A 26,594-nucleotide genomic window follows, 5' to 3' on the forward strand; every position below is an offset into this window, starting at 1 on the left:
CAGTAGCTCTCAGTTAAAACTGAAAGAAAACTGATTTGCAAAGTAATGTCCACGTTATCCTGTGGCTCAGCTCCCACTATACACGTTTTAACTGAAATCTTTTTCACAATGCATTGCTATGAAAAAACCGTGTACTATCGCACACAACGCGTACCAATGCATTAAGTGTAAAAGGACCCTTAGGGTTTTCTTTATTTTCAAAATCATTTACTGAATGTCAAATGCTCAATTCATTCTTCAGGCAAGTATGGAGGCTTGCATCTTTATACATCAGTAGATCCTTTTTGTACAGAATAAAGAAAATACTGAGAATCACCCATGAGGAGATGGACTAGTCCAAAACATGTCAGATTTTTGGTCTGCTGTGACAGAAACATAGGAGAACGGTAATTTATAGTACTTTTTACTCTGGGAGAAATGCACTTCTTTACAAGTATGTGTACACAGGTATTGAATATTTTTTCGAGAAATTGGTCTATAAACTGATCTAGAAGCTTTTACTTTTTTTCTTTTTTTTTGCCCTGCTATTTCAAAGACACTTCAGGGAGCAAAATATTGCAGTTTTATCCCATTAGCAGCATCAATAGAGTTATCTCGTTTAGAATAAGTGCACTTCTATTCACCTCAGGATTCTTGGATTGCTTTGATCTCTCTCTATTAGCATAAAATATAGAAACTGAAAGCAGAACTCCTCTGTTATTGTCTCACACTGCCCTCTAGTGACAAGTGGCCATAAATTCACATTATAGCAGTACTAATTAGAAGCAAGGAAATGTAACAAATAAAGAAATTAAAAAAATAAGCTAAAATAAATTGGCCTAGACCAGTGTTTCTCAACATTTTATAAGTGTGTACCCCTTTTAAAACCCTGTACTCATCGAGTACCCCCTAGCATAGTAAACATGATCACAAGTACCCCTTGACAAATATATATTTAATCGTAGTACATGATAATTGGTTCTAAACAACGTGCAAGCATTTATTATTGCTTTTAATCAGCTAAAATACTAATTTGGTGTTGTTTAAATAAGAATTATAATTTTCTATATCTCTAAATTTGTTATTCTTGGTTAAATATATCAAGCTCGAGTACCCCCTGGACCCATCAGAAGTACCCCCTGGGGTACACGTACCGCATGTTGAGAACCTAGGGCCTAGACCACTAGCAAGCCTTTAAATAAATTGGCTGCTAAAGAGTTAATATAATGTGACAACGGGTTAGAACCCGTTTTTGGTTTTCCTAGCTGAGCCATGTGCGACAATTTCACTTACTTCCTTTAGGGCTCATTTCCACTATAGCGAATCCGCATGCGTTGTCCGCATGCGGATTCGCACAGCCAATACAAGTGGATGGGCCTGTTTCCACTTGTGCGTTGTGCGGAGCGTTTTTGTGTGCGGGGAAAATCTGCACGGCAGAGCCGTCAGAATTCGCTCCCCGCACACCGCAAAGCGAATCGCATACAATGTATCTAATAGGGAAATCGCATGCGTTTTTGGCATGCGTTTTTCCCCGCGATTTCGCTTAGGAGGTAATGTTAATTTACACAGGCAGTGACATGGTTAAAATCGCCCACCTACTACCCTATGCGAAATCGCGGGAAAAAACGCATGCAAAATCGCACCCGCATTCGATTTCGTCTGCGGTGATTTCCCAGCGATTCCGCACCGCACAAGTGGAAATGCAGCCTCAGAGACAGGAAGCAAAGAAATTCCTAAAACAGTGTAAATAATATACATATATATATATATATATATATATATATATATATATATATATATATATATATATATATATATATATATATAATAGAGTAAGTGCCTCAACCTTCAAGCAAGAAGAAGTAGCGTCCTGCCCCCAGGGCCGGTCCAAGCAAGAAGAAGGGGCTGGTCCAAGCAAGAAGAAGAAGTAGTGTCATATCAAACCAAGGGCAAAGAGGGATAATTTGCATATCCAGTAGCAGTGCATTGTGGGTAACCACAAACGTTCACTTATAGCTGAATTATTGCAGATTTGCTTTTGTTTTAAGAAGGAAAATTACACCAAACTTTGCTTTTTTTAGTAGGAGGGCTTTTTGGTCCCTTTTATCCCCCTATACATTCTTAGTAGTTTGGGTCACCCTGAGCTGCTTGGTTACTCTGTTGTACTGGTCCAAGCCCTATCTCATACAGCCATATCAATACCGGCTATGGATTGATGAGGACCAAATGTCTGAAATAGGCTGTCACATGTGGGTTTGATATGACTGTGTAAAACTTAAAGGTAACCTTAAGTGTGGCAAAAAAAAATGACATTTACTCACCTGGGTCTTCCCTCAGCCCCCTGCAGCCGATCGGTGCCCTCGCTGTGTCTCGGAGATCCTCCCGTTATCGCCGTCAGGACCCGACAGGCATGGGAACGCGAGTGATTCTTCGCGTTCCCAGCCACAATATCGCCCCCTATGCTGCTTTTGCGGCCAGGAGGCTGCAATAGCAGCATAGGGGGCAATATTATGGCTGGGAACACGAAGAATCACTCGCGTTCCCATGCCTGTCGGCCGGTGACGGCCAAACCGTAAGTGGTCGCCGGCGAGGATGGGAGAATCTCCAAGACACGACGAGGGCACCGATCCGCTGCAGGGGGCTGGGGGAAGCCCCAGGTGAGTAAATGTCATTTTTTTGCCACACTTAAGGTTACCTTTAAAGCTATAGGCTTGCTTAACTTACCAAGGGTGAAAAGGAATAATTTGCATGTTTAGTAGCGGTCGGTGCATTGTGGGTAATCACAAATGTTCACTTATAGCTGAATTATTGCAGATTTTTTTCTGTTATAAGAAGGCAAATTACACCAAGCTTTGATTTTTTTAGTAGAAGGTCTTTTTGGTCCCTTTTATCCACCTATACATTCCGAGTGGTTTGGGTCACCCTGAGCTGCTTGGTTACTCTTTTGTACTGGTCCAAGCCCTATCTCATACAGTGTTATCAATCCCTGCCATGTACTGATGAGGACCAAAACTCTGAAACAGGCTGTCACATGTGGGTTTGATATGGCTGTGTAAAATTTAAAGCTATTGGCTTGCTATACATCAGTTGTTCTGGATGCTTGCTTGGCTTACTAAGGGTGAAAAGGAATTATTTGCATATTTAGTAGCAGTGCATTGTGGGTAACCACAAATGTTCACTTATAGCTGAATTATTGCATATTTCCTTCTGTTTTAAAAAGGCAAATTACACCAATACAGTGTGCGGCATTGCAGGAAGTGACGACAGTGGAACGCACGATGGAACATGGAAGAGGTGAGTCATCCCCGCCTGCTGCCTCTTACTAATAGTGGCGGCTGCTACTGTGCTTAAGCTGGAGGGGGAGTGCACATGGGGGACCCAGGTGAGGGGGGGGGGGGTCCAACCCCCCTCCCCGCCGCTGTGCCCAATACCCCCTTCCTGCCCTCTACCCTCTTATGCGGCGTATGCTACGCCGCGGGTCGGCTAGTATATGTATATATATATATATATATATATATATATATATATATATATATATATATATATATATATATATATATATATATATATATACGCACACATACACACATACATACATACAAGTGAGGGCCCATTTCCACTATCGCGAATTCGCATGCGTTTTTCGCATGCAAATTCGCATAGCAATACAAGTGAATGGGACTGTTTCCACTTGTCAGGATTCCTTTGCGTTTTTCTGTGCAGAAAAAATTTGCATGGCAGAGCCATCAGAATTCGCATACCGCATACCGCTATGCGAATCGCATACAATGTTTTTAATAGGAAGTTCGCATGAGGTTTGGGTATGCAAATTTTCATGCGAATTCGCATAGAAACAATGGAAAAGCACACCAGCACTGCCATGGTTAAATTCACATACATCGTCATCCATGAGAATTCGCATGAAAATTCGCATAGACCCGCATGCGCATTTTTACCGCGGCGATTCGCACCGCACAAGTGGAAATGCAGCCTGAGGGAAAGAAACAGAGAGGTGGGGGATCCCTTCCCCCCATTAGTGACATCATTCTTGCCAGAAAATCAATTAGCATGCATACAATACAAATCAATTAGCATGCATACAAGACAAATCAATTAGCATGCATACAAGTCATTGTGCATGCATAAATTACAAGTAAACAATTGTGCATGCCATTACAAGAAAATCTGTTTGCATGTAAACTGATCTTTTGCTATGGCATACACAGTTTATGTATACAGCTGTAAATATAGCACAAAGTTGTGGTTCTCTGTATATATATATATATATATATATATATATATATATATATATATGGTTCATTGATGAAGAGGACCTGTGTGTTCTCGAAATGGCTATCTACATATTGTGCACACCCGCTCCTGTTCCATGCATTGGGTTAAGGTTAAGCATTAGGTGGGGGTGGGGGGGTAGGCATTACGTAGGGTGAAGAACTTAGACCAAAGGGTTAAGGTTAAGAAGTGCATTGTAAAATATTGGTAATTTAAACTACCAATATTTTACTATTAGTGGCACCACAAGGCGCCCAACTGATTGCAATACGGCAGCAGCGTGGCAATATGTACTCCTCCACAAAGCAGACCACACATAGACCTTTATAATGGTTGTCACCTTCTAGCCAAGCTGCTTGGCCATAGTCTTGTCGCCTAGTCCAGCCTTGTGCTGGTCTATGGTCTTGTCCCTGACATCCCTGGACAGCTCTGTGGTCTTGGCCATGGTAGCTAGTTTGGAATCTGATTGATTGGGTCTGTTAACAGATGTCTTTTATACAGGTCCTGTAACAAGCTAGGATTAGGTGCACTCCTTTACAGCTCATTACCTGCATACACCTGGGAGCCTGAAATCTCGCTGGTTGATGTGGGCTCGCCAATCCCCTACATCAGAACCCCAATACAGCCTGCTGAGCACCCTCTCAGCAAACCCACCCTCCCCCCTAATGTTTCTAGGTTGACCAAACTTGAACTATTGTCATCAGAGAAACTGAAAGTGAACGTAAACCATTCAAAGGAAAAAGAGTTTTACTTACCTGGCGCTTCAACCAGCCCCCAGCAGCCGTCCTGTCCCTCGCCAGTCCTCTGCGATCCTCCGTTCTCCCGCTGCAACTAAGCTTCAGGTAAGTGAAACGCTTTTTCCTTTTTCGACGGTTTGGGTTCATACATCAGGCGACTTGGTTGCATGAATTGGTCGGACATGATGAAAGATGTAGGGCCGGCTTGATCAATCTGGTACGTGCCAGTAACGGCAAGTGGTATTGAAGAGTATCAAGAGTCGAAACCCCCAGCGCCGTATCCCGCAGTGTATAAAGGTGCATGTATATTTATACATTACCTGTCCTGTGCTGCGGTGCCCATCCATCTCCCGTGTCAGCCACTCTTCCATTAGCCCCAAACACGCTGCCGACACATGGCACGCCGGCGTGTGTATGAAGTCAATATGTATGGCTAATAATTTAATCCATGCCATGCACTGATGAGGATCAAACAATCCGAAACAGTCTGTATGCATGTTGGATTATTATGGCTCTGTACATATTAACAAGCTGACACATCATTGCATTCCAGCGGTTCTGGAGGTGTGTTTAGCTTCTAAGGGTAACAATGGTTAATTTGCATATATTCAGCAGTGTTGCACTGGGAGACATCTCGAGCTCACTCCAACCTGAATTATCGCAAATTCTTTCTGTTTTAGGAAAGCAAACTTTTGTTTTTATGGCTAATAAAGAGCGGTGGATTTGGAAGACGGACAGGCATGGCGACACAAGACAGGGAATGTATAAACGTACACATACATGCACATTTATACATTAGGGAAAATTGGCAAGACGTCGGATGCGGCAGACTTGGACGATTCCTGAGAAATTTCACACTGAAATCGGATCGGGAATCGACAGATCTCTCTTCAATCAGATTGGATCAGAGAGAGATCTGTCTCTTGGTCGATTCTGCCCATCATCGTTGGGTGTATAGGCTCCTTTACCCTTATCCCAGGATCTTGTTTCTCGTTCATGGTTTTCCGCTCTTTAAATGTCCTACCGTGTTATGAAAACTCCTATTTATCTATTGTGCAGTGCTGAATATTATGGTGGTGCTTTAGAAATACAAAAATTAATAAAAATAACTGCTTTAGATGGCATTATCCATGTATCTGAATAAGGAAACCTGCGAATCGAGCGACACTACTCATTACAATGCACTTAAAGCTTTGATTTTGGACACTGGGTTTCTGATTGTTCTTTTGTCTCTCACAGGTACAATTGACCTACCATTACAATTATAGACTAGATATTTTTTAGTCAGAGGGCCACTGAGCAAAAATCATCAGGGGATCAAATACCTCTTTCCCTCACTGTACCTTAGATAGCTTTGCCTCAGGGTCAGGTATACTTTAAATGCAGCTGTTCTATACAATACTTGCCTGGTTAAAAAACACAAGGAAATAAAACAAATGAAATTGTCCCCCAGGTATGACAAGCTCAGGGTCACGGCACTTACTTCTTCTCCGCCTCTCCAGGGGACAGAGACGTGGCCACGGAACTGCCCGGCTGCGATACGTAGAAAAGCTGCTGCTCGTTCCTGGTCGGGGCGATCTTACACTCGTGCTCGTGGCCCCAGATCACCAGGTCCAGGAACTCGTCCAGGAACTGCTCAGGGATGTAATTGGTGGCGCCGTGTTTGCTCCTGAAAACAGCAAAGGCACATTAACTTCAGAATGAACAGGAATGTTTACAATGCATGACAGCCTAGATACTGACGCCTTGCCTGCATGCTCTTCCTATAGCAGCAGCAGTAATCTCAGGCACATGGCTGTCATAGCTGCATAACAGTGGCTGGATGGTGTACTGGTTGAGGCCTCTGCCACAGGAGACCTGGGTTCCAATATTGGCTCTTCCTCTTTAATAAGCCAGCAGCTATTCAATAAGGAGTTCTTGGGCAAGACTCCCTAACACTGCTACTGCCTACTGAGTGCCCCTTAGCGGCTGCCTCCCACGCGATTCGAAATCAACAGGAGAAAAACACTATACAAAAGCTGGAATTATTATTAAAACTTTTCCAAGGCAAAATGATTATAATGTACAACATTAATTGATCAGTACAACACAATTATTGATCAGTAGAATACATACAATATAACCCTAAATTCATATGAATAGACCACTATAGGGTCAAGTCGACAAGCAGTTGGAAAACATCACATGTTGCCTATCACAGGCACAGAGCGACTCAACCGCTAAATAAGCAAACCGCTAAATAATGAGGCAAACTAGTAAGGTTGTAAGGATGAACCCCCCCCCCCCCCCCCGATTTTTATTGACTGCACAGCACTCGACAATTAACGCTGCTTTATTTTTTAATGTTCTCACATGACATGCTGCAGCTCAACACAGTAGCACACTGGCTGACTTTGAGTCTGTGACAAATAAACTGCTCACCCTCAGCCACCCCATTCCTCCTCAGTCAGGACAGCAGTGCCAGCTCCTTCCTCCTGCTGAGCAAGTCAAATGAAACACTGCTGCTCTCCTGCCTCCTCCCTCACTCACTGTCAGACTCCTCACACAGCACAACCAGCTGCTTTTCCCCAGTGATGACCTTTTCTCCTTGCTCTCCTCTCGCTTCTCCTCCTCTGAATGCATGCTGTTAGTGTAAACACAGTACAAACGTGCTGCCTCTGTAAACTCTGCGCCTGATGTTTCACCTTGATTCCTGAGAGAAACAGCCTTGGAACTGGCAATAAAGAGGTAGTGAAATGAGCAGGACTGCACCGCGCATCTCAATAAGCTCTAAGTACTCTGCTGGCTTAGGCTACTGAGGATTCCACTACTAAGAGCCACGCTGAAGATACTGCTGATCAATCCACGCATCAGAACACAGATTTACATGCCTGGGATTCCGCTACTGATCTCCGGCTGCCAAAGAGGCTGCAGATACCGGGAGAATAATAACTGCTGGAGGATATGTGTGCAATATAAATGTAACTGGGCTCAATTCACAGAGAATGTGTTATGAGGTGGGCTTCATTTCCTCACTGGTAATACTTAACCGACAGCAATGCTTTATTTTAAAGCTGGATTTCTGATGAGTACATGTGGTATCTCATTCATTATTTAAGAATACATGTGGTATTTCATTATTTATTTTAAGGTGGCAGCACTCTCTTATAACCTATTCAGTAAGGAGACCTTGGGCACGGCTACCTAACACTGCTACTGCCTATAGAGTGCGTGCTAGTGGCTGCAGCTCTGTGGCTTTGAGTCCGCCAGGAGAAAAGTGTGATAGAAATGTTCTGTGTCTTGTCTTAGGGCTCGTTTCCACTGTTGCAACGCGATTTCGCCGGCATTCCGACGCTTGTAAAAACGCATGCGGATGCGTTTCCGCATGCGTTTTTACCCGCGATTTCGCGTGCGATTTCGCATGGCAGGGTGCCATGCGAAATTAACCATGACACTGCCAGGGCAAAATAACATTGAAAAAGGTGCGAAATCGCACGCGAATCGCGGGTAAAAACGCATGTAAAAAACGCATGTGTTTTTACTATTAAATACATTAGCGGCGATTCGCACGGATTCCCGACGCAGGCGAATTCGGTGGGTCCCGTCGTGCAGATTTGGCCCGCCGCCAAATCGCTCCCGCACGCCGCACATGTGGAAACACCCCAGGCCACTTCAATGTACCAAGCGAATCCGCATCTCGTCGCCGCATGCGGATTCGCTATGGTGGAAACGAGCCCTTATTGTAGTAAATGAAAACCAGCTTCGATATAGTTAGCACGTTATAAACCGCATTGCCTAAAAAAAAAAGAAGTTTATTTTAACCATTTCCTGGCAGAAAGTGGCCAAGTGCGCACCTGTACACCCCAGCCGCCCACCCCCAAGACAACCGTAACTGTATCTCAATCATCTGCCCCGCAAAACGGATAATTTTAAAACATCCATTTTGCACTGAAAAGTGCACAAACATGACATCTCAAAATGTTTACCGGGGGCTTCTTCCAGCCCCTAGCAGTCTATGAGGTCTATTGCTGTAGTTCCTCTGCCCTCCAATGTGCTGCTAGCCCTTTTAAGAGGTCTCCCGACCACAGCCGTGGTTGCAAAGCACTGTGTAGCATGCGTGGGAATTTCCATGTGCCTCTCTCGATCATGCTCCAGTGGCCGGGATCTGTGGGTTCTGCGCTTGCACAGTTTGTCTTTTTGAACTGCACAGGCACAGAAAGCTCCTGACCATGGGAACACAGTTGAGAGAGGCACACGGATGCGCCCGCGCAGATCATCGTTGGGGATAGCGTGGCACTGAAGGGCAACGGAACTGCAGCAAGGGACCGGATGGACTGCTAGGGGCTGGAAGAAGGCAAGTAAATCTAATTTACTTACCGTATGTCCTTTATAAGACTGTATGTAAAAAAGTAAACTGTTGGCTACCATCAAACATCTCCACTAGGGATGGTCAATAACAGTTGATGCAGGATTACACCCATTTTCAATGCTAAATTTATGCAACTTGAAAATGGACCAATGGGATTCCGCCGAAGTGGAATTCTATTGGTCCATTCTCAAGCTGCATACATTTCTATTGCATCAGTATGCCCTGTGTGCTGTCCTTGCGTACCACATGCTGAGCTGTGTGGTGACATTTGATCAGTGTGCTCAGGCGCTTCAACTCAGGAAGCAGATACCTCAGAAAATGATAATATCACCACTGGAAAGGCTTAGTGAATCAACCCCACTGTATTCTATAGAAGAGGATAATCATACCGTCTGTCAGTCAAATCTAATCCAGCTCTTGTGACATGAGGCGCAGAGAGCTTGTCACTCCTGGTTACAGATCTCACATACTGATGATGAACAGCAAGGAATGACAGTGAAAGAGATGCCTCATGGGAATTCTGAAGTGAACAGTTCTCAGTTAACAGAAAAGGGAATAGCAATTTTTTTTTTATTCAAATGCACTGCACTCACTTCAGCTCTATACATTGCAAGCATTTCAGCAATTGCTATCAGGCCTCACTCACATCGCAAACCGCAATCGCCTAGTGATCGCAATTTTAAGGCTCTAGTTTTCTGTTATTTTTTTGATTCTTGCTCAAGAGAACAATAATCGCATTGTGATTGCTGCAAATGTACTGAATACAGTGTGTTTGTGATTTATGCAGTGTTCTCCCTAGGCTCTTTTAGCCGGGGTGATCCACCCGGCTAATTTTGGTGAGCACCCGGCTGTCATCGGCTCAACCCCTCCTCCTCCTCCTATGCTATGAGTCTTCCTGGGTCCACCCGCACTTCCCTCTAGGTATCGCATGGTGGTTTGGGAGCCCCAGCCAGTGAGAGAGACTGGGGCCCCCGGCTGTAGTGCGAACAAATCTGTGTGATGCTGTGAGTCATGCCGGACCTTCATTCCCCTGTCGGCCCACCCGCCTACTTTTTCATGCCACCTGGCTGGAAAAAAAATTCTGGGGAGAACACCGCAGTGAGAATGGTCCCATAGGGATACATAAGTCAGTCGGCTGATCGCCGACTGAATCGGAGGAGAATCTAGGCTGTAAAATAACCAACCGATTGATCTAACGATCCATTTCGGGACTAAAACAGTTGAACAGATCGGCCGGGCATGCTGGAAAGTCTCAGTTGCAAAGGCTCGATCAGGTGTGCTGCGGTAATGGCGTTCGATTTCTTGTCGAGTTACGGACCCCCCCCAGCAGGTCCTACACCACCCCTCCCCCCCTCCCCCCGAGTGTATGTGTACCTCCCAAGTCCATGGCAAGTGTTAAAGCCTCACCGGTCACACAGGTGTGAATCTTCACCTTCTCTGGTGTCCGGCGTCTTTTGAATTGTCACTGCCGGTGCCTGTACCATGTGACACCATCACGTGAAGTGACATCAGGACAATTGAAAAACACGCAGGAGCAGATGAATCTTCAACACTCACCTGGGCAACATTTTCACTTGGGGAAAGGGAGGGCAGTGGCGGCACTAGGATGATTTCCAATAGATTTCGTGCTGAATTCTATTGGAAATCGTTGTGCTATGTGTGAGCTAGCAACAGATCTCTCTCTGATCACATTTGACCAAAGAGGGATCTATCTAATGGTCAGTCTGGTGGCAGATTGAGTAATGTATGACCACCTTAACCCTTGCCGCACTGGAAGACAGAAAGGGACTTTTCATAGTAGGTTTAGTACTACATGTACCTAGGTTTATCTCAGCATTCCACTTCAGAGGGTTCTATTTAATGATCAAGTCTTTTCCATCATCAGATGGCACTACAACGCTGACACTGTTTTTTGAGACATGATCACATGAATAACATGTGACCGGAATTCAAACGAAGATGCGGGGATTGCAGCGCCAGGGGTGGAGGAAGAAAATAATCTGATACAGCAGCCTGGAACAGGTAAATATAAAAACACTCCCTGAGCAACTCTGAATGGCTTGCCAGGCTGGGGAAGGCACACGTCCCCAGCAGAAAAAATGTTGGCCCTGCAGCCACGGGAAATTTTACTTTATGTGGCTGCTAAAAAGTTAATGTGTACCGGAGTCGATGTAAAAAAGAAAATGTATACATACCTGGTGCTTCCTCCAGCCCCTCACTGTCCTCCTCCGCCACCTCGATCCTCCACTATGGGTTCCGGTAAGTAAGCCAGTCGACACATGTGCAGTCCGGCGAGAATTCTCCCAGTGACGGGAGCGCAATAAGACGTGCAACTGGCCGCACTGTGCACTTTGCTCCAACTTGCTCACTTACTGGGACTCATAGCGGAGGGTCCAGGAAGTGGAGGACGATGGCGAAGGAGCGATCAGCCTGCAGGGGGCTGGAGGAAGCCCCAGGTATGTCTAAATTTTATTTTTTTATGCGGTTTCAGGTTTCCTTTAAAGGGACCCTGAGCAGAACATTAATACAGGCAAATGAACTTACCTGGGGCTTCTCCAGCCCCTCCTAGTTGATGAAGTCCCACTGCATCCTCCGGGCTCCTTCCGTTCTTCCCCAGTGGCTCCCGTTAGAGCAGCGCCTTCGGCCGAAGTCGTGGACCAGTGCGCATGCGCAGCCCCTCTGCGTGCCAGTCTTCATAAGCGCTCTGCACACGTGCAGTTCTTGAAAGAATGAAGAGCGTGTGCACAGAACGCCTACAGCAATGGTCGTGTGAGCAAGACAGGTGCGCAGTCACCACTCTAACGGAGCCGCTGGGGGCAAAACGGAGGGAGCCCAGAGGATGTCGAGGGACTCCATCAACTATGAGGAAAACACACACACACACACACACATATATAGCACTCAGTATGTAATGTTAACCCCCATGTTCCAAACATGAATCTTTAAAAAATAATTTATTAATTTTTGAATGAATGTAGCAGATATAAGGCACTGGCCTGCGCTGTGCCTTGCATGGTTGTGCTTAGCAAGCAGTTCTCTCAAGTCTTGTCACTGTCACTAGCCTGCAGCAGTTAATTATATTTGAACTATATTTCCCAAACCTCCCACTGGCAGCAATTTAAAAATAATAATTACCGATATAGTCATTCATATTTCTGACAGGACTTCAGCAGATGCACACAATATGTACGCTCATAATGGCTGTCGGTTACACAGCATCTAATGTAGTAGCCTGTCGAGACCATTTCACCTCATCAGGATGTAGCAAAGATCTCTGAGGCGTTTGAGGTTTTTGGAACATAGACAACATTACAAAAAATATATAAATAAGACTTAGGCCAGGGGCCCACTGAACACTGGCTGACCAACAAAACATGGATTTTATGGCGCTAGTGGTTATTTTTTAACACTTTGTTTATGGTTGGTACTTCTGCTTCCTGTGCTGATAGTGTGGGTTTTAATTTTACACCGGAGCTCCGCTTTAAAGGACAACCGAGGTGACGTAACATGATGAGATAGACATGTACAGTGCCTAGCACACAAATAACTTAGTCTGTGTGTTTTTTTTTTCTGCCTTAAAGAGTTAAACATCAGGTATGCAAGTGACAGTTTCTGTCCGGGTCGGACTGGGTCAGACTATAGCATAACACTCACTGATAAGTAATTACAGTCATAAAACACTACATGGCTTCTGAGAGTAGGAAAGAGATAAAAGGGGTCAATAATTCATAGATTTGAGCTCTAGCATACTTCAAGGGAACCTTAAAGGAACTCCGAGCAGTGCAGAAACTATGGAAAGATGGATATCATTTTAAAGCTCTCTTTCTCCTCTTCCCAATGATATATAATCCGCCACCCTACGCCTTTTAGTTTTCGCTATTTTTGGGATTGAAATTGCCGCGGCCGCAATTTCGATAGCGAAAATAGAGAAAACTAAAAGGCGTAGGGTGGCGGATTATATATCATTGGGAAGAGGAGAAAGAGAGCTTTAAAATGATATCCATCTTTCCATAGTTACTTGTATTATACAGGATGACTTTTTCTCAAAGTCAGCTGCTCCGTTCAGCAGAATGGAGCTGCTGACTTTAGGAAAAAGTCGCCCTGTGTAATACAGTGTATGAGAGGGATATGGATGTTTCCTTTTAAAGAGAACCTGTAACAAAAAAAAGTTCCCCTGGGGGATACTCACCTCGGTAGGAGGAAGCTTTAGGGTCCCAATGAGGCTTCTCCCTCCGCTGCAGCTGCAGGCAGTCCAGTGCTGGCTCCCCCGAAGCGACCCAGAATCCTCCTCCGACAAGCGCTGATTTATTTACCTTCCCTGGCTCCAGCGGGGGCGCTGTTGCGAATTCCCCGACGGAGATAGGCGGAAATAGCCGATCTCCGTCCGGTCCGCAAGTCTCCAGCGCCTGCACAGTAGAGCAGCCCGACGGCGAGCGGCTATTTCCGCCTAACTCCGAGCAGACACTGCACCTGCACTGGAGCCGGGGAGGTAAATATTTACATCCCCGCTGTTCGGAGGGCTGCAGCGAGACCACCGTGGAACACAGGAGGACGGGGGAAGCCTCAATAGGATCCAGAGGCTTCCCCCTACCGAGGTGCGTACCCCACAGGGGAGGTTTTCTTCATTACAGGTTTTCTTTAAACAATACCAGTTGCCTGGCAGTCCTGCTGATCTCTTTAGCTGCAGTAGTGGCTGAATCACAAACCTGAAACAAGCATGCAGCTAATCCAGTCTGACTTCAGTCAGAGCACCTGATCTGCGTGCTTGTTCAGGGGCTGTGGCTGAAAGTATTAAGGACACAGGATCAGCAGGAGAGTCAGGCAACTGGTATTATTTTAAAAGGAAAAATCCATTTCCTTCTCAGTTTAGGATCCCTTTCAGTGAAGGTGTCATTGAGCAGAGACAATTAAAAACTTAAAAACTAGATTTACATATAAAATAAAACTGTGCGATATCTTAAAAAGTCATTTTTAGGAGAAGGAGGATAGATACAGTTGTTTTTCTCATCAGTTTATTTTCACCTCGGATGTCTTTTAAAAGCTATTTTCTGATAACGGTTATTTAACTTAATTAACACCCCCCCATCAGTCACTTGATAACCTGTGATTCTGCTGACTGTATCCGGCATGTGTAAGTAAAGTAGTGAACTATAATAATCATGCTAATTTGGTAGATGAAGAGCATCTTCAAAAATACACAGGGAAGCGTGACTAAATATTCCAGGTTAATGATACTGCAGTCTGCGGCAATTAGAGCAAATGGGGAATCTTAACTGCAGTAACATCCGTGTCAACAATTTAAGCGGCGTTCCCAGCAGTCAGCGCACAGCGTGAGCGGAGCAATAAGCTGCTCTGCTCGGTCTTCCTGACACAAAACAGATGTTCAGCTCATTCCCGCGGGAGACCCACCTGTTCTGATGAATCACAAATAAGTTAAACCAGCTGGACTCCTCCTCTCGCGGCCGCATCATGGTGACTTGCTTATTCACAAACATGCGGTACAGTCTTTCATCTGGGATGGACCCTGAGGAGAAACAAAATGGAGGAAAAATGGTCAACCCGAAGTACAGCAGTAAAAATAACCAGGTAAATACAGTACTGTAGGTAGTATTCAAATTCTCAACTAACATTTCACACACAAGACATCTTATTATGTGGTGCATCATTGTGATGATAGTATTGAAGAAAAGCGACCGATAGTTGGAGGACAATTTACTTAAAACGCACCTCTGGTACAAATGACAGAGCCTATCATGACAACACAACAGGCAGCTCGGCAGAGACAAGCTGCGTGCCTGTACACCAATCATTTACTGTCACTTGACGTGATGACTTCAGGTGACAGAAATTTTAAAGTGGACCTAAGCTCAGAACTTCCTCTCTGCTGTAAAAGATTAGCTACAGCATAATAACATTTAAAGGAAAAATAATCTTCATTACAATTTAAGGAAAGCCTTAAAAAATTAAGGTTTAAATTGGTTTCATATTACTGGGAGCACAGAAAGGGTTAAGTTTCACAATTTACCAGCAGAGAGTCACGGCTCTCAGAGAGGAGGCAGCTCACAGCTCTAATTCACAACTACTGATTAGACTAACTAGACACTATGCAGTGCTTAAAGTGGACCTGAACTCAGAACTTCCTCTCTGCTCTAAAGGATAAGCAACGTCATGATATTCTTAACAGAAAAAACATTTCCTTGTTACAGCTTATAGAATTCCTACAGAGATGCTGCAGTGTGGTTAATTCCTGGTTTGCTGGGAGCACAGAAAGGGTTAGCCTCCAGAATTTACAGAATTCGGCAGAGCTGGCTGCTCAAATTTCACTAGCTAATTAGTTGCAGATGAAGGATAATTAGACAGGCTGTTCTCTATAAACACACACAGGGTGAATTTCTCTGTGTTTTCCTTCTCTCCTGTGCAAGAGTTCAGGTTTACTTTAAAAATGGCCATAAAAGAGCTGTGAATTTATTTAACAACTATATGTTGAATAAAGACTTTCAATTGAGTGCTTTGCTAGAGAGCAGGTCCAGGTCCAATGGGCATACAGGCAGTAATAAAAAACCCAAAGTTTTAATCTCTAGCTCTATCCAACACTATTCAAAACTAACAGAGTAACCAAGCAGCTCAGGGTGACCCAAACTGCTAGGAATGTATAGGGCGGGGGTCTGCAACCCGTGGCTCCAGAGCCGCATGCGGCTCTTTCTCACCTTTGCAGCGGCTCCTAGACCACGGCTCAGCAGTGGCTCCGGTAGTGTGTGTCAGACTCAGTGGATGCGGCGCACGTGTGGCGTGTGCTACTGCTGGCCGGCAGCCTATCAGAGAGGCCACCGGACCGGTGCAGTGCAGGGCTTCAGGCGGCCATTTTCCCGTAGCCCTGCAGTGTAATGCAGGCAGGACGTGACGTCAGGAAGGAAGAGGATCGTGGGAGTTGCGCGCCACAAGGAGGTCGGGACCGGAGGTCGGGACAGGAGGAGATCGTGACAGGAGGTCTTCTGACTAGGTGAGTAAATGGGTTTTTCTTTTCATATCTGCTGAAGGATTGTGCATATTGGGGTCAGATCTGCTAAAGGATTGTGCATATTGGGGTCAGATCTGCTGAAGGATTGTGCATATTGGGGTCAGATCTGCTGAAGGATTGTGCATATTGGGGTCATATCTGCTAACGATTTGTGCATATTGGGGTCATATCTGCTAACAATTTGTGCATATTGGGGTCATATCTGCTAACGATTTGTGCATATTGGGGTCATATCTGCTAACGATTTGTGCATATTGGGGTCATATCTGCTTAGGATTTGTGCATATTGGGGTCATATCTGCTAACAATTTGTGCATATTGGGGTCATATCTGCTAATAATTTGTGCATATTGGGGTCATATCTGCTAACAATTTGTGCATATTGGGGTCATATCTGCTAACGATTTGTGCATATTGGGGTCATATCTGCTTAGGATTTGTGCATATTGGGGTCATATCTGCTTAGGATTTGTGCATATTGGGGTCATATCTGATCCTGTATATAGCATTAAGGTAAGAAACAATATATGCAGTGTTAGATTTGTTTTATAATGGTTTTGCGGCTCCCAGTTTTTTTCTCTTTTCGGAAACGGGTCCAAGTGGCTCTTTATGTCTTAAAGGTTGCAGACCCCTGGTATAGGGGGATAAAAGGAACCAAAAAGCCCTCCTACTAAAAAAGCAAAGCATGGTGTAATTTGCCTTCTTAAAACAGAAGGAAATTTGCAATAATTCAGTTATAAGTGAACATTTGTGGTTACCCACAGTGCCTTACTGAATATGCAAATTATCCCTTTTCGCCCTTGTTAAGCCAAGCAAGCATCCAGAACCACTGGTGTATAGCAAGCCTATAGCTTTACGTTTTACACAGCCTTATCAAACCCACATGTAGACAGCCTGTTTCGGACTTTTGGTCCTCATCAGTACATGGCAGGGATTGATAAAGCTGTATGAAATAGGGCTTGGACCAGTACAACAGAGTAACCAAGCAGCTCAGGGCGACCCAAACTACTAGGAATGTATAGTGGGATAAAAGGAACCAAAAAGCCCTCCTACTAAAAAAGCAAAGCTTGGTGTATTCAAAACTAAAACAGCAATTTGAAACAGCAAATTAACAAAGTTTTAAACCAAGTTTATATGAGTTTAAGAGTTTAATAAAATAAGGAAACTGATTTAACGGTGTGACGAATATCACGGAAAGTCGTGCGCAAAATCGCCATCGATTTTCGCATGGTCGTGCACAGTTCCTGTCAGTCCTGGGTAAATGCACAATAGATGTCAATTTCCCTCTCTCTTACTGAGTACAGTAACCTTCCCCCACATCCTGTGTCAGGAAAGAATGTCACAAGTGGCTAGCTTCCCTGGGCAGAGGCCATTTGGTCACTCAGCTCATCTCCACCAAACCAGCTCAAACTGGTTGAGATTCAAATTTCCCTCCAAGCTCATAGCTTCAAACAAAGGGAACATTTACTTTATTAATAATTCAAAATAGGTTTGGCACAGCAAGACAAAAATTACATTTCCTGATATCTAGAAATCAGTTCTATCAGTCACCTAAATTACAATTTTCTAGCTATCAGGAATCTGCAGAGAAACCACTTTATCCGGCATGCGTAGAGCGAATTCGTTAGACTAGGCATGTATAGCCTCGTTCGATACATGGTCGCAAGCTGCTTATGAATATGGTCTCGGATTTGCGATGCGGCAATCTTGGGCCGAGTCACACAAATAATTAATAATTGGTACATTCCTTGCTCTGAGTCTGTGGGTGGCAACCTGACTGCCAGGAGGTAACCCTGCCTTAAACACACCTACTTTCCAGGTAGTGACCGCCCCAAAACTCAGGTCAGTAAAAAGTGTTTGCGAGGAACTCCTCCCGAGTTCTTCAATTTCCATCGACCAGGGAAGTCCAGACATGTGCTCAAGGAGAACCGGGCGCATGTTGTGTACAAAGGACTTTTAACCGGAATGCCTACTTTTAAACTGGACTATTTTTCTTCATTCTTCAAATGGACTGCTCAGCTAACTAAGTAAGAACTTTCTCATTTTATTCCTTTTTATTTTTAAGCTCTGTGTTTATATGTTAATAGGTGTATATAACTGTATGTAATGAATTTGTGTTATTAAACGTTTAAAAATCGTTTAGCGGTTATGACCTGTTGCTGAACATACACAATCGTACCTATTCTCCTGAACTCGCTACCCTGTGTTTAATAGAAGTATACGTTTATAACCCGTATGCGAGAACCCGGCTCAGATAGTCAGATCTGACCCAGATTCCTGTATACCGCAAGGGGTTATTAGAGCGTTCTCCAAGTCCTAGTATAATTACAGTAGGGGGCTGTGTAACTCGCTTGGTGGCAGATCTTTGAATTGTATGTGTGTGGTGAGTCGGTTGGTATCAGAACGCTCCCTTCGCGAGTCAGTTCATCAAATTGCGAATGCGGGTTACCCTTCGTGATGAACAAATGACCGTGTGAGAGGATTTCTGACGCTGATCGATTTACCCCATCCGCAGACCGGCCTAGCGGTCTGTGACATACGGAGGCTGCCATATTTATTTCCTTTTAATCAATACCAGTTGCCTGGCAGCCCCGCTGGTCTATTTCTCTGCAGTAGTATCTGAATTACACCAGAAACAAGCATGCAGCTAGTCTTGTCAGATCTGACTTTAAAGTCTGAAACACCTGATCTGTTGCATGCTTGTTTAGGGGCTATGGCTAATAGCATTAGGGGGAGAGGATCAGCAGGGCTGCCAGGCAACTGGTATTGCTTAAAAGGAAATAAACATGGCAGCCTCCATATACCTCTTTCTTCAGTTCCCCTTAAAGGAGATGGAAGATGTGGTAGAGGCTTCCTGAGTCCTAGAGGTCAGGAGAGTCGCCTGGACACCGTCACCTGTTGGAGAAGACTGGCGACTCACGAGCGGGGAACGAGAGAAGTGGTAAGTATGTACTTACTCACTCCCTACCCATTGCAGCATTTATTTTACCACAGCCTTTGGGTGGTGGTATCCTTTAAGCGCAGTACTTGTGGTAACGCGCTGCTGCCCTTGCCTCAGCTCCGATACTTCTGGCACACCCCAACGGACCGCAATAAGTGTGAAAGTCTCCAAAACAATTTATTGCGGTAAAATTGAGTAACGCAATGCAGGAATTAGGTGCAAGTGTAAAAGGGCCCTTAAAATGCAGTGTCATTTTTTGTTTTTTCTACAGATGCCCTTTATGATTGTTAGTAAAAGGGTTGTAGAAGCTCACCTAATCCATAGAGAGCAATCTTTGTCCTTCCTTTCTGTAACAGCACCGGGCTAATGTCTATCTTCTCTACAGACGAGGAGCGGCCAAAATGGTTTACTAGTCCAGCACAGCTTAGCAGATCCAGAGCACAGAGAGCATCCGCCTGCAACAGAACAACAACATATATCAAGGCTGGTGCAGATATTAAAGTACCCCTGACCTAATTTATTAATAAAATGATTTTAATGTTGTTGTTTTTTTTATCTGTGCTGTGACATAAGGGTCACAGCACAATCCTTCCCCTTTAGCCCCCATCCTGTCCCCCGCTCTGCTCATCTGTGATACAGAGCTCACCGATGGGTGGGTAGGAAGTGTCAGTACTTCCTCCTCTGTGTCCATCATCAGGTACGCCCCCAGCACTCTCCGCTATTAGTTCCTATCTGCACAGTGCGCTGGGGAGCTGCGCTGTGTGCAGTCCTGAAGCAATTTAGCTGGGAACAATAGTGTACTAATAGCTGTATTAGTATACTATCGTTCTGAGCTAAATTACCCCAAGACCACACACAGTGCAGCTCCGCAGCACGCTGTGCAGATAGGAACTAATATCGGCGAATGGAGGGGGAGTGCCTGATGATGGACACAGCGGAGGAAGTAGTGACACTTTCTCCCCACCCATCAGCGACGTTCTACTCCAGTTGAAGTTTTCGGCTGAGCAGATCGGGGGACACGGGAGGGGGGAGAGAGACGTGCAGGGGAAGGGGGCGCTAAGGATAAATAAAAAAACTTAAAAGTATACTATTTGAAAGGGAGGTCAGGGGTACTTTGAAACAAAAAAAAAAACAGATTAAAGTAACACTACACAAAAGTAAGCAGTTAAAATCTGACATGACCAACCAGTTTTGGACTATTCCATCTCCTCATGGGGATTTTCAGCGTTTTCTGTTTTCGGAAGCATTTCCTGAACGGCAGTTTAGCTACCGAAACAGTAAGATACCAGCCAGCCTCCCTACTCATTTTCACACGGTTTTGTCAGCTAGACTTAGCAATTGCCATTCAGGAAATGCTTTTAAAATCAAAGAAAACCCTGAGAATCCCCACTGAGGCGATGGACTAGTCCAAGACCTGCTGGTTCTGTCAGATTTTAACTGCTTACTTTTTTTTACTGGGGTAGTCCTTTAAAAAGCTTCGCTTCGTCATCAGTCTCTTAACGGCGATCGCCACTAGGAGACTAAAAGATGGCGAAATCGCCTTCTAAAAACAATGTACAGCGCTGCAACCTTGGGGAGACAGGAGCAATCGGCTCTGATAGGGTGATGCCTATGACAGCCAATCGCTGTCATAGGCTGGCAGCGAGAGGAAGGGAAGGATATAAAAATTAACAATAAAATAGCTTTATTTATTTATTTAAAGAAAAACGCAATAAATATTTTAAAAAAACAAAAACATCCTGGGAGTGATCATAGCCCCCCCAGCACAAAAATCTGTTGGTGGGCAGAACAGGGGAAATCACAAGGTCCTAAAGCTGCAGTGGCCAAATTACGAAAAAAATAGCCTGGTCACTAGGTTGGTGTAAGCCCACGGTACTCAAGTGGTTAAAGGATACCCGAAGTGACATGTGACATGATGAGATAGACATGTGTATGTACAGTGCCTAGCACACAAATACCTATGCTGTGTTCCTTTTTTTTCTTTCTCTGCCTGAAAGAGTTAAACATTAGGTATGTAAGAGGCAGTCCCTGTCTGAGTCAGGATTGGGTCAGACTACAGTGTGACCCTCACTGATTAGAAATTACAACTATAAAACACTTTCCTAGCAGAAAATAGTTTCGGAGAGCAGGAAGAGATAAAAAGGTTCAACAGTTCATAGATTTTACCTCTGGCATACTTCAATGAATGTCTCACTGAGCAAAAAAAAACTACCGATAAAAACTTAAAAAGTAGATTTAAATATAAAATAAAATTATTTTTTAAGAGAAGGAGGATAGATGCAATTGTTTATTTCATTAGTTTATTTTCACCTCGGGTGTCCTTCAACATAGTTGCAGAGGTGGGTGGTGGGGAACTAGGATGACCGGCAAAGGCTGTTTTCCGTCTCTGCGGACGCTTGGCCGTGCCCAGCAGTGGCTTTGGCTGGACTGACACTACAACAAATTATGGTTTTGCATTGGATGGTGCCCGCATACTGCTTCTGTGCATCACATGTTCTGCCTTCCTTCTACCCACATGGCTGGAGCACACCAATGAGCCATTTCAGCAGAGAGAGCGGAGACAGCTCAAACATGAAAGAAGAGATGGCACTCCAGTGGCTGCAATCAAGGTGCTGTGTATTTACGAACAAGAACACTACATGTTACGGAGGAACACCCTCCTTCAGCAGGTGTTAAACAGCATTGAATCATAACCAAACATATATATATATATACTAGCTGATTGCCCGGCGTTGCCCGTGTATGTATTTGGCTGGTGTTGGCTCTGCCTACTTTTTCTAACCCTAACACACAATTACTCACTGACCAAGTTTGTGAGCTTTGCGATCTTTGGTATCAATAATCTCCATTGAATTGAAACAAATCTGATTGGCTGTGTGTGGCTCCACCCCCTTTTCTGAATTTGAACCCCAGTCACCCATTAACCAACTGTACCAGGTTAGAGGCCTGTGCCATTAACAGTTCAATAATGGTAGCAATTAAATAATCCCCTTGAAAAGCAACAGGTGAAGTTTGATTCACTTTTGTAGGCTCCACCCACTTTTCTGAATATTAGTCCCAGTCACCCAGTGACCAACTGTGCAAAGTTTAAAAACCCTGCCATTAACAGAATGGCTACAGTTTACATTTTCCCAGTGAAATTTGTATTTGTCTCCACCCACTGATGACCCAACATTGCCTGGGTATGTATTTGACTGGTGTTGGCTCTGCCCACTTTCTGACCCTAATGCACGAACACTCAATGACCAAGTTTGTGATCTTTGGGGTCCTTAGCATCAATAATTTGTATATTCCCATAGAAATTAAACAAATCAGATAGGCTGTTTGTGGCTCCACCCCTCTCCAGCATTTGAACCCCAGTCACCCAATGACCAACTGTAGCAGGTTTGAGGCATCTGCTATTAACAGTGTAAAAATGGCAGCAATTTAAATATTCCACTTGAAAATCAACAGGTGAATTTTGATTGGCCATTATAGGCTCCCCCCACTTCCCTGAATATTAATCTCAGTCACTCAGTGACCATCTGGGCAAAGATTGGGAACCCTGAAATAAACAGTGTAAGAAGGGCTGAAGTTTACACTTTCCCAGTGAAATTTGTTTTTGGCTCTGCCCACTTTTTGTAACCTGGACACAAAGTCACTAATCAATGCTCAAGTTTGTGAGTTTTGGGGTCCTTGGCATCAATAATTTGTATTTTCCCATGAAATGAAACAAATCTGATTCACTGTTTGTGGCTCTGTCCCCTTTTCTGAATTTGAACCTCAGTGAACCAATGACCAACTGTACCAGGTTTGAGGATTGTGCCATTAACAGTGCAAGAATGTGATTTTTGATTGGCATTTTTAGGCTCCACCCACTTTTCTGAATATTAATCCCAGTCACCCAGTAACCAGCTATCCTAAGTTTGAGAACCCTGCCATTAACAGTGAAGAAGGGCTGCAGTAAAGTTTACAATTTCCCATAAAAAAAAAAAATCTGTTTTTAACTCCACCCACTTTTTGAAACCTTGACACACAGTCACTCAATGACCAAGTTTGTAAGCTTTTGGGTTCCTGGCATCAAAATTGTGTGACTGGAAGCAGTTTATCCAGCAAAGAAATATGGCTGTTTTTGGCTCCGCCCCTTTACTGAATTTGAACCCCCAAACACTTAACGACTGTAGCAGGTTTGAGGCCTCTGCTATTAACAGTGTGAGAATGGCTGCAGTTTCGATATTCCCCTTGAAAATCAATAGGTGAATTTTGATTGGCTCTTGTAGGTGCCACCTACTTTTCCGAATATTAATCCTAGTCACCCAGTGACCAACTGTGTGAAGTTTGAGAACCCTGCCATTAACAGTGTAAGAAAAGCTGCAGTTTACATTTCCCCATGTAAAAAGTTAGTTGTTTTTGGCCCCGCCCACTATTTCTAATCTTGACATGCAGTCACTTAATGACCAAGTTTATGAGCTTTGGGGTCTTTGACATCAATAAGTTGCATTTTACCATTGAAATTAAACAAATCTGATTGGCTGTTTTTGGCCCGCTCCCTTCAGAATTTAAACCCCAGTCTCCCAGTGACTGACTGTAGCAGATGTTAGGCCTCTGCCATTAAGAGTGCATGAATGGCAGCAATGTAAATATTCCCCTTGAAAATCAAAAGGTGAATTTTGATTGGCTGCTGTAGGCTCCACCCACTTTTCCTGAATATTAGTCCCAGTCACCCAGTGGCCAACTGTGTCACGTTTGAGAACCCTGCCAATAACAGAATGGCTGAAATCAAACTAAGAAATCTGATTGGCTGTTTGTGGCTCCACCCCTTTAGTGATTTTGGACCCCAGTCACCCAATGACTGACTGTATCAGGTTTGAGGCCTCTGCCACTAACAGTGTAAGAATGGTAGCAATGTGAATATTCCCCTTGAAAATCAATAAGTACATTTTGATTGGCTGTTGTAGGCTCCACCCACATTTCTGAATATTCATCCCAGTCACCCAGTGGACAATTGTGTAAAGTTTGGGAACCCTGCGATGTAAAAAATGAAGTTGTTGGCACCGCCCACTTTTTCTAACCTTGACATACAGTCACTCAATTATCAAGTTTATCAGCTTTGGGGTCCTTGGTATCAATACTTTGTATATTCCCATTGAAAAATAAACAAATGTGGCTGTTTGTGGCTCCGCCCCCTTCCTGAATTTGGACCCTAGTCACCCAGTGACCAACTGTACCAGGTTTGAGGCATCTGCTTTTACCAGTATAAGAGAATGGTAGCAGATGAAATATTCCCTTTGAAAATCAACAGGTGAATTTTTATTGGCTGTTGTAGGCTCCACCCACCTTCCAAAATCTTAATCTGTCACCCAATGACCAACTGTGCAAAGTTTGAGAACCCTGTCATTAACGGTGTAAGAATGGCTGCAGTTTATATTTTCCCAGTAAAAGTTGTTTAGGCTCCGCCCACTTTTTGTAACCTTGACACACAGTCACTCAATGACAAAGTTTGTGAGCTGTCAGGTTCCTGGCATCAAAAATGTGTGAATGGAAGCAGTTTATCCACCAAGGAAATCTGATTGGCTGTATGTGGCCCCGCCCCTTTAGTGAATTTGGACCCCAGTCACCCAATGACCGACTGTAGCAAGTTTGAAGCCACTGCCATTAGAAGTGTAAGAATAGCAGCAGTTTAAATATTCCCCTTGAAAATCAATATGTGAATTTTGATTGGCTGTTGTAGGCTCCACCCATTTTCTTGAATCTTAATCACATCCACCCAGTGACCAAGTGTGGCAAGTTTGAGAACCCTGCGATTAATGGCCCGTACTCACGGGCTGCAGAAGTGGCCTGTCGCCAGCACACGTGAGCGTGCTAGCGACAGGCCGGCGACAGCTTCTCTCCAGGTCCCTCCGCGTACACACGCGGAAGAGGGACCAGCGGCGAGACGGAAGCTGTCGCCGACGTTCCTCCTCCCCCCGCCGGAAGCTCCATTTACCTCTATGGAGGTTGCTGTCGCTAGTCCGCGTACTCACGCGGACTAGCGACAGTTGCGGCGGAGGTGCGGCGGCGACTGTTGCCATGCGATTGAAACTTTCAATCGCATGGCGACAAGAGCGACGGGCGACAGTTCGGGGTGCGCGCGCGTGCAACGGCCCATACTCACGGGCGACCTGTCGCCGCAACACGCGCGCGCCGCGTGTTGAGGCGACAAAAGTCCCTCGTGAGTATGGGCCATATCAGTCTAAGAATGGCTGCAGTTTACATTTTCCCATTTAAAATGAACGGCTGAAATTTGATTGGCTGTTTTATGCTCCGCCCACTTTTCCTGGATTTGTAACCTCGGTCAAAAAGTGACCAACTGTGCCAAGTGTGGGGACTCTGGCTTGATTACTGTGAGAATGGCAGCCTTTTACATTTTTTCCATTGACTTGAATGGGTGGAAACTGATTTGCTGTTTGTAGCTCCGCCCATGTGTGCAGGGGGGCCGCGACACCCCCAGAACCTATTATCCCAGGTAGTAAGGGATCTGTGTACCAAGTTTCGTTCAAATCGGTCAAGCCGTTTTCGCGTGATCGCGGCACATACACACACACACACACACACACATCAGATTTTATATATATATATATATATATATATATATATATATATATATATATATATATATATATATATATATATATATATATATATATATATATATATATATATATATATATATATATATATATATATATATATATATATATATACACAATCACATATAAAGGACCACACCCTTGGTGGATCCACCCACCAGTTCATTAACCCTGCAATCCCAGGTTATGTAATATTGCTATAAAAGTTGGTATGCACATCAGTTTTAAAGCAAAATATAACCCTGCATTTCAACTTTGCTCTAAAACATTATTTACAGCATATTATATGCAAAAAGCATTTTTTTTTACTAGACCAGCATCGGAAGGGTTAAACACAGAGGTGTAAAGTTCCGTGGAGAGATATGCATAAGTTCAGATTGTTACATTCTATTTAGTTAAATGTATCTATTGAGAAATGTTACACACTCTTTGGCTGTCCTCCAAGCTCCTTCTCAGTCAGAGAGAGTGAGTCACATTCAACACTTAGATACATTTATGTAAACAAAATGTATCTATGTCAGCTTCAGATGCGTCTGCAGAAATCTCCAGGAACTTTAAAGCTCTGTGTAACCCTTCCAATGCTGGTCTAGTAAAAAAAAAAAATGCTGGTTGCATATAATATACTGTAAATAATGTTTTAGAGCAAAGTTGAAATGCAGGGTTATATTCCGCT

At 44.2% G+C, this 26,594-nt stretch overlaps 1 protein-coding gene across 7 annotated transcripts in view; it reads right to left on the minus strand.

Moving 5' to 3' along the window:
- Positions 1 to 26,594, minus strand: part of MRE11 (MRE11 homolog, double strand break repair nuclease) — a 656,612-nt gene that overhangs the window by 224,083 nt on the left and 405,935 nt on the right. For all 7 annotated transcript variants that reach the window (XM_068266826.1, XM_068266825.1, XM_068266828.1 and 4 more), the window contains 3 exons: positions 19,627 to 19,768; positions 14,764 to 14,878; positions 6,490 to 6,675 (listed from right to left, as the gene is read on the minus strand). In XM_068266826.1, the coding sequence (XP_068122927.1) occupies positions 6,490 to 6,675; positions 14,764 to 14,878; positions 19,627 to 19,768 (443 nt within the window). The remainder of the gene's footprint in view (positions 1 to 6,489; positions 6,676 to 14,763; positions 14,879 to 19,626; positions 19,769 to 26,594) is intronic.

The sequence above is a fragment of the Hyperolius riggenbachi genome, chromosome 2, assembly GCF_040937935.1.
Source record: "Hyperolius riggenbachi isolate aHypRig1 chromosome 2, aHypRig1.pri, whole genome shotgun sequence".
Classification (NCBI taxonomy): Eukaryota; Metazoa; Chordata; class Amphibia; order Anura; family Hyperoliidae; genus Hyperolius; species Hyperolius riggenbachi.